Raw genomic sequence first — 15684 nt, forward strand, 5'->3', positions numbered from 1 at the left:
TTAAAACCCTACCTCCAGCATCAGGGAGATAATTGAAATCCAGGAAGTCCCAAGACTCTTCTCAAATTGAGGAGTTGCTAAACCAAAATGTAAAGCTGCGGCGAGATGTTTATATTAATTACACTAACCAACCATCAAGGGGCTCCTATCTGAGGGCACTTTTCCATGGATAATTCATGGCAGCTTTTGAATGATCATCCATAATACACAGTGCCTTCCTCAACAACACGAACAAGCTGTTACAGCTACTTCAGACCTCCAGTATGGAAGTGCAGTGGCTGCGTGACTCCCCAAAGGAACTAATCTCTCAAATATTATCTTGCAACAATTCCTTTGTCAAAACAGAGGGGCATCTCATAGTTTAGTTCCTGGCAAAGTACTGCCTTATAACACCCTTGAATTATCACAGTCCAATGAAGATACCTATGAGCTAATAGCCTGAAATTTCAGGCAAAAACATCCTTGAACTTGTTTTTAAGATATACCTCGGTGTTCAACTGCTTTTTGCAATGCCTTCCCTGTTAGGTTTTAGCTACTTTGGGTTTTCCCCTTCAGGTTCTGCCAAGCAAAGCTTTTTGCAATTCCTCTGTATAAAACTACACAGAGAGTTACACCAATACAGTGGGTAAATATGCCCCCTTCATATGAGTAAATCAATTTAATTGACTTGCTACAAAAGTTAGTCAGTTAGATAGGGAAAAATATCTGATACTTATTTTCCAGAAAATAACATGCAATACAACACCACCATATAAACAGTCAGGCAGTCTAGATAGAGCAGGCTGAAGGCTAAAGGCACGCACAGGAAGAGAACAACATTGTGTCCCATTGAACCCAAGAGACTGTTTTAGACTGAAGCATTTATTTGAAGTTTGTAGTCATGGGCGGAAAAAAAAAAGCAGCAGGATGAAGTTTTGCCATGAAATACAGACAGCTATCAGCTATTTGCTCACCACAGAGTTTTACCAACAGGGGCAACTTAAATGATCAAAACCTCCCCCTCTGGATTTTCTCAGAATTCTTCAGAGCTTGTGGTTTAATGAGTAGAGGGGAGAAGCAGCAAACACTACAATTCCCTGTCCCATGACCAAGCTTGCTTTGAAAACCTCCCTCAAGGCGACAACTGCGTGAACTCCTGTGAACCTACATTTCACACTGTTGCTTCTATGCCTTTATAAGCCATCTATCCTGCAGCAAGCTGCAGCAGAAGAGGTTTATCTACATTCACCCTCAACTGCAGTCAGCAGTTATCTCGTTGCACATGCTGCTAAGAGCCCCTGCTGCTGCCTAGGGATCAATTTATTGGACATCTGATTTTCTAACCCACTTTTTCCTATTCAACTGGCAACATTTTAGGGACATCCTGTATTAACAGCTGATTCACACTGTTACTCCAAACTGTTACACTGGGAGAAAGCTACGGAGTTTTTCCTTGTTGCCTTTTTGATTTTGGAATAAAAAGCTTCACTGGGAGAAAGAGAGCTTCAGACAAAGGTTACAGGTTCATGCTTCACAACAGGGCAAGCAACTGCAACTTAGCTAAATCAGTCTCCACCCAACACTACAGCTTCTCCATCTGCAGTGTGGTTTCACACCTGCATCACTGGATTAAGACAGTGACTACAGAGTAGACAGCCCATTCAAGGCTTCTGATGAAAGGCTCCTGTGGCAGTGTCACACTACTCAAAAAGACCTATTTGTACTGGAAGCTGGAGCTAGAACAACCCTAATAAGTCATTCCTTCAGCTATTTGTCAATCAACAGATGGGTACACTGACGAAGGCTCCAATGTCTGCTAGTGAAATGTGCTTTCTTTCCGCACAGTCAATCTGAACATCATAATTCTAGCTCATATCAGACCACGTGTAACATCACTTACAATTAACAAACCTGAAAAGCAGCAAATAATTCTAATTATGAGAGACAACTGAACAAATGATGTCAGGTTTTATGACAAGGCAGCTACGCCAGAGGCAATGCATCAAACAGCTACGTGACATTAAACTTTCTTCTGAAGAAACATTCACCTGCTCCCTATTAATTTACTTATTTGATATTTAAGGACTGACAGCACTGAAAAATGTGTCATTCCATTAGACAGATAGCTGTCCTGCCTCTGGGGGAAATGCCGTTACTGCAATGGAAAGAGATTTAAGCTCAATGTGCTGTCAGCCCAGGTCTGCCCTGAGCAGCTGTTCAAAAACCCCATGCAACCATTCCTCAGGAAACCACAGACTCAACAGCATGGCCAGAAGTTTCCAAAAAAAAAAAAAAAAAAGAAGAGTGTTATCTCATCCCTCAAGAGAACGTGGGTAAACAGAGAGAAGAACGAACAAGGAGGGGAAACAGAGGGAATAGTTAAGAGTCAAGGGCAGCTTCTGCTGAACCTCTCTTGTGGGAGGCAATTTGAGGCGGGAGGCCATAAGGAGAAAGATTTTGCTTTGCAAGGTAAATTAGGACAATTCACTCATCATTATTGCAAATATGTACTTTGAAGGTAGTCCAGCATATTTTGTTCAATATCTAATATACACAGAGAAAAATAAATTATTTGTAGTCTTATTTGCTCCCAAGAATATCCTTTCCTTGCAGTTACGCAAAAACAAAGAAAAACTGTCATTTTGCCTGACTTATTTTATTCATTTTTTTCTCAACTTTTCTCCCCACTTTTCCCAGCGGCTCTTCCTGAGAGACACTCAGTCTTAGATGGCTTCAGCTACATACTTTCTCTTCAGTCCTGGTCCCCTCAGTAAGTTTTAGGGTCTTTTCATAAGATGTTGCCACACAATTTAGTTCCCAGAGTCATCTAAACAGTAGCAGCAGTCCTTCGGATGGATTAATTTCACCCTCCACCAACAGCAATTTCAACACCCACAATGCAAGATGAAAGCTAAGCAGCAGAAAAACAAATGCTCGGGGGAACTTGATTACAGGGGAGTCCAGCTACTAATGCAGTAAGCAGAGCCTCCTGCCATTTCGTTTGTTGATATATTCAGCAATGGCATACCTTCTCCCCATCCACAGAGGGTACTGCTACTCCCTGCTGAATGGGAAGTATGCGAGATAAGAGAACCTGATTTGGGTTGCAGATTGTATGTTATTTCCTAATCCTTTTAGACAAACTGACCACGTTGATGCTTTTCTGATGCCTGGATTTGTTTCCTGGCACATACCTATTCCCTAACTTAGAGGTGTGAAGAAAGCTGGGTTTGATATCTTGAAAGCAGCATGCCAGTACTTCTCAGCCCCTCCTCGACCCCTCTATCTCAAAAGCAGGAGCGTTGCTGGTTGAGTGCCATCTCGACCAGCTGGCCCTCTCAGCACTCTCTACAACTGTCTAATATCTTTGTGTGACCTTCACACCGCTAACCAAGCACAGAGAAGACCAGGCAAACAACTCAAGAACACTAAAAATATCCCAAACTTATATTAGTCACAGCCTGGCTTTTCCAGCTCAAAGGCATTTGTGCATCAAGTAGGCTCAAACTCTTTCATTTGGGTTGTTTTAAAATGGCAGTGAAGAAATACAGATCTCTACCACTGGGTTTTGTCCCATGACCAAATCAGAGTGTTAGAAGGTGGCTCACTGATCCCAATCAGCAGTGGCATAATTCAGCAGTCAACAGCTTCCTTGTGCCTGTGCACCACCACATCAAAGCTCTGCCACAGTGGGTCATCCTCCCGTGACTGAGCGAAACTAGGCTTCCTCTCACCAGTTTGTCAGAAGACTCAGCTGGAGAAAGTACTTGCTCAGTCTTTACCTTGGAAAGATACTCTCCGCAGACACTGAAACCAAGCCATACAACCTTGATACTGAGCTACGGAATACCAGGAGCTACTGGGAACAGTCCACAAATGGATTCAGCTACTTAATTCCCATCTGGTTAAAATAAACATTAAGGATGAATGGGGGCTAAAAGGAAATAAAAGAAAATAAGTTATAAGTTCCCAGGCCAGAGAGGGTTTCAGGGATTAAAGGGTAAGCAAAACATCTTAAGACAGGGAGAAACTGACAAATGGATATGAAACACAGCATGAAGACTCACTTCTCCACTAATGTGAATGCTTGCCTGCAAATGAAACCCTTTCACCGCTCACAGAAAAGCTGGTTATAATAGAAAAAGCATCTGTATTTTCCCCTCAGTTTTAAAGCAGCCACTCACAGAAATGCCTGTGCATTTCCCCAGCACACCAAACTTCAGTGATCTTCTAACAACCTGCAACAAAGCCTCCCAGCCAGCTGGTGACCCCCAGGCAGGCAGTTTGGAGGAACAGGAGCATGTGGGTGCACGGGGGATGAAAACACCCTTTTTCCCTAGCTTCCCCAGCAGCTGGTACCCTGGAAGAGCTGTGGCTGCAAGGGCTGAGGGCAGCTGCTGTAGGACATAAATAGGCAACAGCTGCTTGGCCATATGCTCGACAGGCTCCAAAGGGTTAAACTCTGTCACCATCAGAAACTCCTGCACATGGAGCTGCCTGGCCCCAAGGCCTCTGCCTGCAGTATCACTGCTTCTACCCTTTGGGGTGTGGGCAGGGGGATGAGAAGGAAAAAGCCTGCGTTCGTCTCAAGGATCAGAAAAGTTTATGAAGATCTTGCTTTGAAGACAAAGGCAAGGAATACCTCAGAGGGAAGTGAAAACCCATCAGAAAACGTACTGAAGTACTGAGGGTGTGCTAATAGTCATCGATCCATCCCATTTGTCATGTGAAGGCACTAATGCAATACTGTGTGTGTCAGTGCTATTCCAAACCAACAAATTTAAGCACGTGTCGGTGCACAGTGACAGTCCTCTTCAAATACAAGAGACTTTCTCCTCCTAGCACTGCACAGCTGGAAGCAGCTCCAAACCCTGGAGCACCTCACTACTCCAGCGCAGCTGCCAGTTCCATGCTGAAGTTGGGGGTTTTGCTTGGCACCCTCCTCTTTTCAGGGGGCTGGTCATGACCTTCTTCCACCTACCACCACCATCCACAACACTCCAGTTTCTGTGGAAACAATCTCCCGACTGGGGCACACAAAGGCAGCAGCTCTTTGTGGAAACAAACTCCTCAAGAGCAACCACAAACAGCAGCTTCACAACAAAATATAAAAAACAGCTTCAGCCTGGCCTTCCTGTCAGCCATGAGCACAAGAAAAGGAGAATTTTGGGAGAATCCTCTCAGACTGGGGTGAGACAGACTGACCCGCTGGGTACACAAATATAGCAGCGTACGGAGTGTTACAGGGGCAGAACCAAGCCTAAAGTGGTTTTAAAATTGTAAACTTTAATCCTTCTGACCCTGTTGCAAGGAGAGCTTATTTGCTGCTGTTTGTTGTAGTAACTGACACAGCCCTTCCCCAGCTTCGCCTTTCCCATGGGGCTGGGACAGGGCAGACAGAGCTGCTGCCACAGCACCCACATCTAACCATGTTCACTTACTGTCCCAAATAGTTTGCATTCTGCATCCAATGCCAGGAACACATTCCTCTCATTGCGCGGCAGTCATGCAAGATTTAATGAAGACACACACCACACCTGAAAAAAAGTGACTGAAAGAAAGGCATGAATTATTTAAATTACCAGCATCTCTCTTTTCCCCATCAAGCATGATCACATGAATGGCCTCCTCTGATACATACCCTTATCAGATAACCAGGTACCAGCTTTCTGGAGCAGAGACCAGGAGTGAACTCTACTTTTCCCCAAATCAGATCTGATACAAACAAAAATAATGCAGCCTCCCAGACATCACAAAGCAATCAACACAACCAGCTGCCTCCCAGAGCAGTGAGGAGCAAGAAGTATGGACACAACAAACTACTGTACATTAACAAGAGATGCTATTTCTGGTGGAAGCCTGGGCCCCTCGTTTCCTTTGACCAGCAATGATAATAGTATTTGGCAACAGAGTCAGAGCTAGAACAAAAACAAGATCAAAATATTTATACAGAGTATTTACAGTACATTTTGGAACCTCTGCAGATATTGAATTCACCAAGCCAGTACCATCCCCAGACCACAGACGAGTCCCAGGGAAGCAGAGCTTGCAGGGTAAACGGGCATCACACTGTAGGTTTACACTCAAGTAAAGTAACTCCATCTCACCACTCCCTTACATGCCACGTTCAGTTGCAGTGAAAATCATAAGGATAAAACACTGTGTAAAGACCCACCCTGAATTACCAGGAGCAAAGTCAGTTTTCCCCATATCACTCCACCTTAAGGTGGGCTGTGGCACATGGGCCAAAGCTTCAGGTTTTGGTTTTTTTTTTAAAAAAAAAGTGAGGGTGAATAGTACTGCAGTGTTCCCGTAAAAAGAGGCCACAAGAAAATAGCAAGTGCAATGGGTAAGACTTGGCTACAATTTTTCCATTTACTCCAATGATGTCACTTCCGTGACAAGATCCCATTTATCTCATTGGCCTGGATTTGGAACATCATGTCATACAACAAGCCATAATCATACTGTAGAAGATCACAGAAGCTGAAATGGTGATTCCCCAGGAAGAAGGTAAGCAAGCTCATACTTTTCAGGTACTGTAAGGGAGATTCTAAAGTCATTGGTGCAGAGAAACACATCCATTTGCTAAATCTGGTCAAGCCAATCTACATCATTCATAAGTGTGGCTACACAGAACTGTCAGTCCCCAAATTACTGTCTGGATGCAATAAATAAATACATACAATCACATGCTGTAGCATAAGGTGGCGTTCTCATGCAGCAAGCTCAGTGAAAAACAAGGACAGTATTGTAGAAACCACCAAATTACATAAATACTCACTCCCATGTAACTCATATTTCACGCTACTTGCTGTGTTAGCACACCAAACAGAACACACAGCTCTGCAATAAACACTGGTGCTATTTATTCTGGTGCTTTCTCTATTTTGGGTGTAAACACATCCATAAGAACCTGATCACATGAAAACTATCTAGCTTTATACACCTTTTTCCCTGTCCCACTGAAGGTACAGGTATCCAGTGCAAATTATTTTGCCAAAACTGGATTTTCAATAAACCCATGGCACCAAATCTGTTATCTCCCATCAGACACTCCACAGGTATTTGTTTCACCAAAGCCATATACTTAATCAAGTGCAACTCCTTTTTAATATCTTTGGAAGTTAATTACAGGCAGTGGAATTCACTGCTCTAAATGCACGGACCAAGCACACTCACCACCCCTTACAGAGCAGACAGCTACCTTCAGGAATTGTTAGGCAACATGAGAAAGAACACCAGGACACATTAAATCATACAAATCAAGTCCTGCTAGTCTATAGTAAGCAAACAAAATAGTTAGACAGCAAAGCTTTACTCTTGCTAAAATATTGTAAGTTTATGCTCTTTACAGTTTCACTGTTCATTGTGTTGCTGTATTTAAAGGCACTGGGAACCATTTCACCAGCTAACAGCCTCCCAGAAGGTTACAAGTCAGAGTGCAGACAGCTGGTATCAGCCGTCTGGCAATTGCACACACCTGCACTTTGGGGGAACCCAAAGTTGAGCTTCTTGGAGATAGGCAAGGATTTTCCCTGGACACTTCATAAAGTGATCAGTCTCAGAAGTCAAGGACAATACGCTTTCATGGAAGCCATACAGCCTATTTTAATCTTATTTTAAGTAGAAGCCAGCAGTATTTCCTTACAGTTGGTCGACATCAACAGGATGCAGCTTTATGCTAGCAAGCGCAGGTTACCTCTATCCGAGGGATATCTTCCAGAACACACTTCATGCCGTTAAAGCACTCACATTTAGATTAATGTATTCTGTGTGTCCCATTGTTAAGCTATTTCTCCATAGCTTCCTTCCCAGGAGTCCATTTTCCTCTTGAAAATAGTTACAAGAAAATAAAAATGCCCCCTCAGAACCAAAGGGATATTCAGTGATTAATCCCTAAAAAGGAGAACAATTTGAAAACGCCCTTTTCCAAACCATCAGTTTCTGAAATTTTACTTTTTTTAACTGCCCGGTTAGTTAATTTGTGAAAGGAAAAGAACGAAGTCTTTTTTTTTTTTTGTAAACTACTACTGGAACAGGTACAAACTGTATTAATGGTTATCAAGTGTACCTTTTTATGGTAGTGAAAAACCAGTTCCAAATTCCAGAATTAGTGCTGTTATTAGACACTTGTTTGGCTTGAGAATTGAATGAGAAAATGTAAGCTTGCAAGTGGCTTTCTATTTGAGGCTTGGGTGAATAATTATGTATTCAGATGCTGCTTGATTTAATATGTACTCAACTCCCATTCTGCTTCTGCAGGAAAGGGACTCAGCAAAACTTTCTTCCAAAGCCTTTCGACCACAAACCAGAATTTTATGAAGCAGTATTTTAAATGGAAAATTAAATCTCACAATTGGAGCAACATAAACTAATCTGCTCCTTGGCAGAGGAAGTCAAAATGTTTCTGCTAGCAACACGTGAGAATGGCTAATGATAGAAAAGCTGAACTATGCCCTAGTCCTGTCCCCCCCCCGCTTAATACTAACACTGCCACTGTGCTACTTCAGCATTATTTTAATTCTGAGAAAATGCATATAAAGAGCAGCAACTGAAAATCAGGTACCTCAAAATCCAAAGTTTCCCTTTATTCTACTGAAATATTAAGGATTTCTGATCCAACAGATTGAGGGGGAGGTGGGGAACAGCCAAAAAGTCTTATGTGAACTTGAAAATCAACTTGAGTTTACATCAAACTAGAAGGACTGTACATTCCTTTTATACACCTGGGAAGCCTCCAAAGTAATCCTCAAAATTTTGTTTCTTTGTCTACAGTTTGACAACAAACACTGTCTGGCCTGCATGATCAATGTGAACCTTGGCCTCCCATGCAAGCTCTGGTTTTCAAATGTGTCAGAGACTCCAGAAACCCATTTTTGGTCGCTCAACAAGTATCCAAAGCTAAAAGCAGACACCTATTATAGCTACACAGGTGTGCAAATATAGCAAATACACTTTTTTTTTTTGCAGAGACTTGTCTCTGGAAAAAAAATGTAAACTAAACATATCTGTTGCTGGTTACTTCACTGCAAATATGAAGTTTAATACACTACTGTAATTAAATGAGTAAGGCAGAATAAACAAACCATTTAATTATTAAAAAAAAAAACAAAACTATTACCACTAAATTCGCCTATCTGTTTAACCCTTACTTCTTCCACCCCCACATGAGGTTATATGAAACTTCTGAATCTCTGTCTCTCCTTTTAAGATGTTCATAGTTTTGAACATTTACTTTGGGTGGACGTAGGGAACGAGACATCAAAACAATTTGTGTAGTCTTAATTATAGGGTAACAGATTTACATTTTGCTTCCACAAAGACTAAATTACAGCATTTCCCCCAAGACTAAAGATACCAGTCGGTGTCCGTGCTTCTTTATGGACTGTCATTTATCTCTAAAAATGGCACCAGCAAACAAGGGTGCGGCACCAAGGCATGCTCTCAAAGGGTGACTTATTAAGGCCACATCTCACGTGCAGCACACCACATCCACTGGCAGCAGCTGGTGCTTAATCCAGGAAAAGACAGGTTTACTCTTGAATTTTAAACCTTTACTCCTACTTACTAATTTTTTAAAAACACATGCGAACCAACTGAGCCAGACTTCCTTTTAAAGTCACATGAACTTCAATGAATTTGAAGTTATGAATTTGCTGTGATCTCACTCGTTTTCAGTGCAGATTGGACTGCATGATGTAAAACATCCCAAACAGTTTAATCACTGCTTATTCCCATGTTTCCTCTTTTCTAATTAAAAAAAGTAGTAGAGTAAAACATTCCAACCCAACTAGAATTTTTTTCTTCTTTTGGACACCCAGGGGCAAGTTCATGCTCAAAGCAAGTCAATGCTGATACAGTGCATTTGCTGCCACCTTGATTTCTTCCACCTTTCATCAGAAGGTTCAGTTGAACCTTTTTTCCTATTCTGTTCAAACACTAGAAGCCCTGAAGTCCTCCTCCCTGCCTCACCCTACCCCCTCAGACACAGTAAAGACCACAGCAACATTTGCTTGAATCCGAGACGCTCATGTCATCTCTTGGCACCCATTCCCAGGTCAGCTGTGCGATGCTGCTTCCTCTTAGAAGAATGAGGAAACATTGCTAATCTCTTTTCCTCCTCTCATTTTTAGCCACTATTTCACAATTAAGCACAACCCTCATGACACTTAAAAATAAAAATGTCCCACCATCAATTTTCTCTTCCTCCCACCTGCTGTGTGTTTGATATGTTTACTTAAACATTTAAATTATGAGGTTTTCCCGTGCCTGAAGTATTGATATTTGGGGTATTACTGGTATTTTTACAAGATGCAGGTATACTCAAAAGTAATTAGCAGTTAAACACAGACTCATCTTTTACCAGGTATTAAGAAACACTGAGCAGCGCTGTTTAAATAGATAACATCCTGCTACCAAGAAAATATGATTAAAAATGTATGCTAGTGAAAAGGATCTAATATGTTATTACAAAAAGGAAACAATGAAAACAATAAGCTCTGCAAAATGCCCTTTTTTTAAATAGAGACTGTGTTGAATATAATGCAGATTATCTGGGAGAATATGCAAATATGAGAAAAGAAAGACAAGATAGAAATTTTAATTGTGACAGAGAAGATTTAGCACAAAGCTAAAAAATAAATTCTTTGTTAATTGAGAGAAAAGTGCTTGAACAGCTCTGGCATCAGATACCAGTTCAAGGCTATTTGGACACTCCGGGATTCTCCTTTTTGTCTTAACTTGATCTGTGTTGGAGACCACACAAACATTCTTCTGCTAGAAGCATTTGTTTTTTAAAGTTATTATTAGCCATGAAGATCTAAAGCAGATCTGTTCTCAGCTACATTCATAGCCCAGATGTGGATATTGTGAAGACTCTACATGAAGAATCAAAGCCAAGATTCCAGAGTCCCGTACAAGAGGACCCACAGGAGATGAAAAGAAGGCTGTCTTCAGCATTTCCATCCTACAAGCTATTTAGGGGACTATGACTTCATACTTGTTTGCTCTCAAGTGGCACAGATGTGCTCTATCAATTCACAGAGTTGGAAGACTATGTGTAGAACAAGAGTAAAGGAAAAAAAAGGTCACTTTTGCATCCAAAGTTTCAGCAGTGCAAACATGGGACTGATAGGATTTGCTGCATTATCATTGGGGCAGAATATTTTTTTACATAAATACATTATATTTTGTCTGACCATCATGTCTGAAGAGATTCTGAAGCCAACAACAACAAAAATCTATAGCTGGAAAAACAGTTATTTTGTCCATGTTCTCAGCTCAGCTAAACTGCAGGAGCAAATGCTGTCTAAATTAGCAGCAAGCCTTTCTTTTGACATGTATGCTAACCGCAAGATATTAATTTTGTTGAGGGTTTTTGGTTTTACTTATAAATCAAGTACTGTCACTTTTAAACAATGCATCCTGTATTCAGAAGTGAGAGATATAAAAATTTAAACAGAACCCAAGCAAGTTCTCTAAGACTGAAGATTCTAGGAGATTCAGAAAATTTACTTGCTATGCCATAGCACAACTTCCAAGTATGCCAAAGAGGGTGTAGTAAAATTCCTTTCTATGTTAAGTTTGCAGTACTTCCTGGCAGTAATATTTATGGGAAAATACTTTACAAAGCAACCAATAAAGGAAAAATCATAGGAAGGGGAAATTTACCTACTACATTTCCACCTCCCTTGCACATATGAAAGTTACATTTGCCACCAACTGGAAAACATAAAACATGCAAGCACAAAAATAAAACTGTGTGATGAACTCAAGAAGTTGCATTGGAATACCCCTGAACACCAGGATGCTGCCCCAGAAGCCATCCTGATTCACTCTAGTCTTCTACAGAGTATCACACAGCATCACGTAGTCACAAACGGAACTGCCAAAATTTAAGGGACACATTCTCAATGCACTGCCTGAATTTGAGTCAGGAGTACAAATTAGCAAGGGAGGTTCCTTAATTACAAAGCGCTAAATTTAGGATTGCAACTTATTATTCATCTCAAAGGGTCACAGTCTACTCCCTCAGCTACAAAAAATCCACCTTACACTGTAATACACACAGCATTAAAGTATGTAATTTACAGCACATAACATTTAGGTGTGGTTTGTTTTTTTTTTAAAAAGCCTCCACAAATGTGAATGCTCCCCCCATTTCTTTTTCCTCCCCCACTTCCATTCAAATGAGGTTAGTTAAGAAAAACCCTATTCTTAGGAAATAAGAGCTAAGTATCCAATCCACTCTTGCAACGAACAAGTAGCCTCAGACAGTGTCTGTGCCATAAACCTGCTCTGGAGGTTTATAAACAGGCCCCTATGCTTTTTCATTTGAATGAAACATGTCTGAACTATTAGAGATGCCCGTACCAGTATCACCTACTCGAAAACTGCAAGACCTGTGTTTGCATTAACTTCAATGAAATAAAACACTGTTGCTTTCAAAAAAGAATTTAAGATTCACAGATTTTAAAAAAAAATCATGTTCCTGGACTAAATCCCTAAATTTTCAGTTACTTCTGTGATGTAAATGTCTCAGGAATTAGAAGAGCTAGGGGTTCGCAAACTGTTAATCTGATGGTACTATGAATAAAATCTCCCCTGACAATATTGTTCCAAGGCAAACCCAGCCACTACACAGTGCTGAGCATGCAGGTGTTGTCTCAAAGGTCTTGTAATCAGAAAGTTCATTCAAAACACTGTTAACTATTAACCTCCAGTTTACTGACCTGCAATTGCATTATCACTCAGCTTTCAGGCTCCTCATCCAGCTCCAAACACAGTTTACCTTCATCTTGTTTTTGGAACGTTTAGCAACTGGCAAGATCAGTGCCTTGACAAAGCTCAAAGCACAGCAGACGCATGGATCTAGCACTAACTCTTCCTGCAGAGTATCCCATTTAAAATAAAGCACTGAACTTCAGTCCTGAGACATAAACCTCTAGATCTGTGCAATTCCATCTTCAGCCAACGAGCAGGTAAGAAAAGCTCCTCTAACCACTAGGATAACCACTATTTACTGCCGATGAAGTCCTGTGTGCCTGAAGGAGCAAATTCTGCAGAAGGAGGATATTCTGAAAGCGATCATACTACCTACTTGGCTCTGCAAACCTTGCTCATGGAGAAAGACAATGGCCCAGCTGGGTAATGGGTATGCTGGGATCGTCCACGTTTTACATACTGTCTTGGTCCACAACTTTTTCCTGCCTATCACAGCAATTAATCCAGCAGATCTATTAAGGCACCACACCAGTAATTTCCATCGGCTAACTTGCAGGAGCTATATGTCCTTTCAATGAAGCCTTAGAATAGCTCATTTCCAGTCCCTTTACAGCAGCTGATGACAGGTGATACCACCTGTGGTTTTGTGACCCGTTGTGAGTGTACAATAGAAGACACGTGAAGGTCACAGCCTGTTGTACAGACTAACTGTACAGGTCACAAGAATTGGACACAGACTAGAGATCTAGCAGTTGAAGTTGTTACTGCTTTAACACCAAAAATACAGTGCTTACCACTGAAAGACGGGCTCTAAAATGAATAACTATCTGGGACTACTAAACGTGCAGCACAGGAAAGGAGCCTTAAGATATTATTTCAAATGTCATGTAATAAAAATATTCCCTGGCAGCTGCGCAGAGCACTAGCAAATCTGCAAGGTCTACGGCTGTCTTCTCCAGATATAGTGGACACATCCAATTGAAGTGGTCTGGAGCACAAATCAAAATTGCATGTTTCAAGCTGCTGGACATCTGTTGGCAGATGATCTGTTAATTCTTATGAGTCGTCTTAAACAGAAAATATCTCACCCTCTATAAAAAGAAAAATCATCTAGCAGTAGTTGATATAATTAAATTTAATTCAGTAAAAAATTGCCCAAACTTCAAGACTACCCCATAAATATGTAAATTTCACCATTATGAAAAGACTAGTCAATCAACTCCATGAACAGATACTGAGATATTAACCTGTTTATAGTGTTAAGTGCCCATCGCTTTTGTCCAGATAATTGAAATTTCAATTTACACACACACCAAGTAGTATCTTTTTTTTTTTTTTTGCAAGCTGAATAGAGACTAGCATCTTGTTTCTCTCCAATTAAAAAAGAAATTGCTGAATATAGTCAGCACATTTTCTCTCTAGATGAGAGTGACAAATACAGTAAGTAATGCATTGTGCTGTATTTCTGGTCTTAGAGCTGCTTAAAGCCTCTACTTCCAAAGGCAAGCATCTCTAAAGTAGACAGCAGTGAACATACCTTGCCCTATGCAAATGTCTCCAACTTTAAAAGAACACTACTTCCCTCTGTGCCTAGCTCCTTCTTGTACTGCAAATAAAGAGAAGAGAGGAAAGATGGCATGTTCAGATTTCCCCCCGTTATTTCAGGAGGCTGTTTGGGAAAATCGCTGCTCAGGATCTGCATTTCAGAGTAGCCCAAATTACCCCAGCCACCAGAAAAGGGTTTCTCTTCAGCCAAAGACTGTGCTGCATCCACGCACTCTTCAAAGCTCCTTCTGCTGATCCTCATGACCATTCCTGGAAACTATTATTTGTGCAATCCAAAACAAAGCTCCAAGTACATCACTCTCGTCAGAACAACACATGCCTAACAGTGTTATAAACCACTCCACACACAGTACGAGGGAATCCATGCAGCTCCGAGGCACTCTGTAAACAGACATGCTGCATACCCAACAGAAAAATTTAACAGCATAGGAGAACTAGGAATTTAAAAGGCACTGACTTAATTATGGCAACCATCACACTTTTTTTCCCTCTTTTTTTTAAATGCTTCAGGTTACTTACCCTAATAATTTACCTTTAAAATGTCAGAACACAGGCACAAAAATGGGTACTAACCACATGAATAGGCAAAGCAATATGCTGCTACTTTTCTTCTCTTTGTACCATTTTTATGCAAATAACACCTGCAACTTTTCTTCTGTTTCTCCACATCTTCTAGACAGCAGAGGACAAACATGCTTAAAGCAACACAGGGAAAAGTACCTGAAAGGTTGCCTACATTCATCCCTTAAGCAGGATGAAGTTTCAACTCTTACACTTTCACAGACTTCTGGCTAAACAGCAAGGGGGCAGAAACTGAAGGAAAGCTATATTCAGTTATTCACTGTTATTTTATATTCTTGCTCTCATTTCTGGGCAAGTGGACTGCAAAGGAAAAAAAAATATCACAAAGTATCAACACAGATGGCAGTTTGGCACCCCCCAGCTAACCTCACACCTGCAACTTCCACGACCCCTCCTGCAGCTGCGCTTTGTCTCCTCTCATCCCAGCACAGACAAAAGCTGCAAAATACGCAAGTGTTAAGTGACCCACTACCACCATCTATCTCTTTAATGAAATAAGTCTGTAGGAAATCAAGATGCAAGCCTCCACTGCTGGCTCTCTCCCACTGACACAGCTCTGCTTGTACCATAGGAAGAGGTAGTCTTCAGCAAGTTCGGTCAAGATCGTGTGCTGTGGGGTTAGGAAGGGGTGGTTTATTTTTAAATCTCAATCTAACAAGAGAGGGAGGGGGGGAAAAAAAGCAAGCAATTGGCAAATTCTGAAGAGATCCTGACAGCCACCAATACCAGCGTGAACCACAGGAGCTCTGTGCTAAACTGGATGTCATGAGCCCTGAAAGGACAAAGCCAGATCTCTTTATTGCACATTTTATTTAGACTCTTGCAACTGAC

At 41.2% G+C, this 15684-nt stretch overlaps 1 protein-coding gene across 11 annotated transcripts in view; it reads right to left on the reverse strand.

Moving 5' to 3' along the window:
• Positions 1–15684, reverse strand: part of MTSS1 (MTSS I-BAR domain containing 1) — a 128641-nt gene that overhangs the window by 78408 nt on the left and 34549 nt on the right. Inside the window, exon 1 of one of the 11 annotated variants that reach the window (XM_075085772.1) lies at positions 5421–5454. The exons of the other annotated variants lie outside the window; for them this stretch is intronic. Coding sequence (XP_074941873.1) covers positions 5421–5439 — 19 coding nt within the window. The 5' untranslated portion in view covers positions 5440–5454. Of the gene's footprint in view, positions 1–5420; positions 5455–15684 lie in introns of those variants that run through there. 11 annotated transcript variants of the gene reach the window in all.

The sequence above is a fragment of the Phalacrocorax aristotelis genome, chromosome 2 (genome assembly GCF_949628215.1).
Source record: "Phalacrocorax aristotelis chromosome 2, bGulAri2.1, whole genome shotgun sequence".
Classification (NCBI taxonomy): Eukaryota; Metazoa; Chordata; class Aves; order Suliformes; family Phalacrocoracidae; genus Phalacrocorax; species Phalacrocorax aristotelis.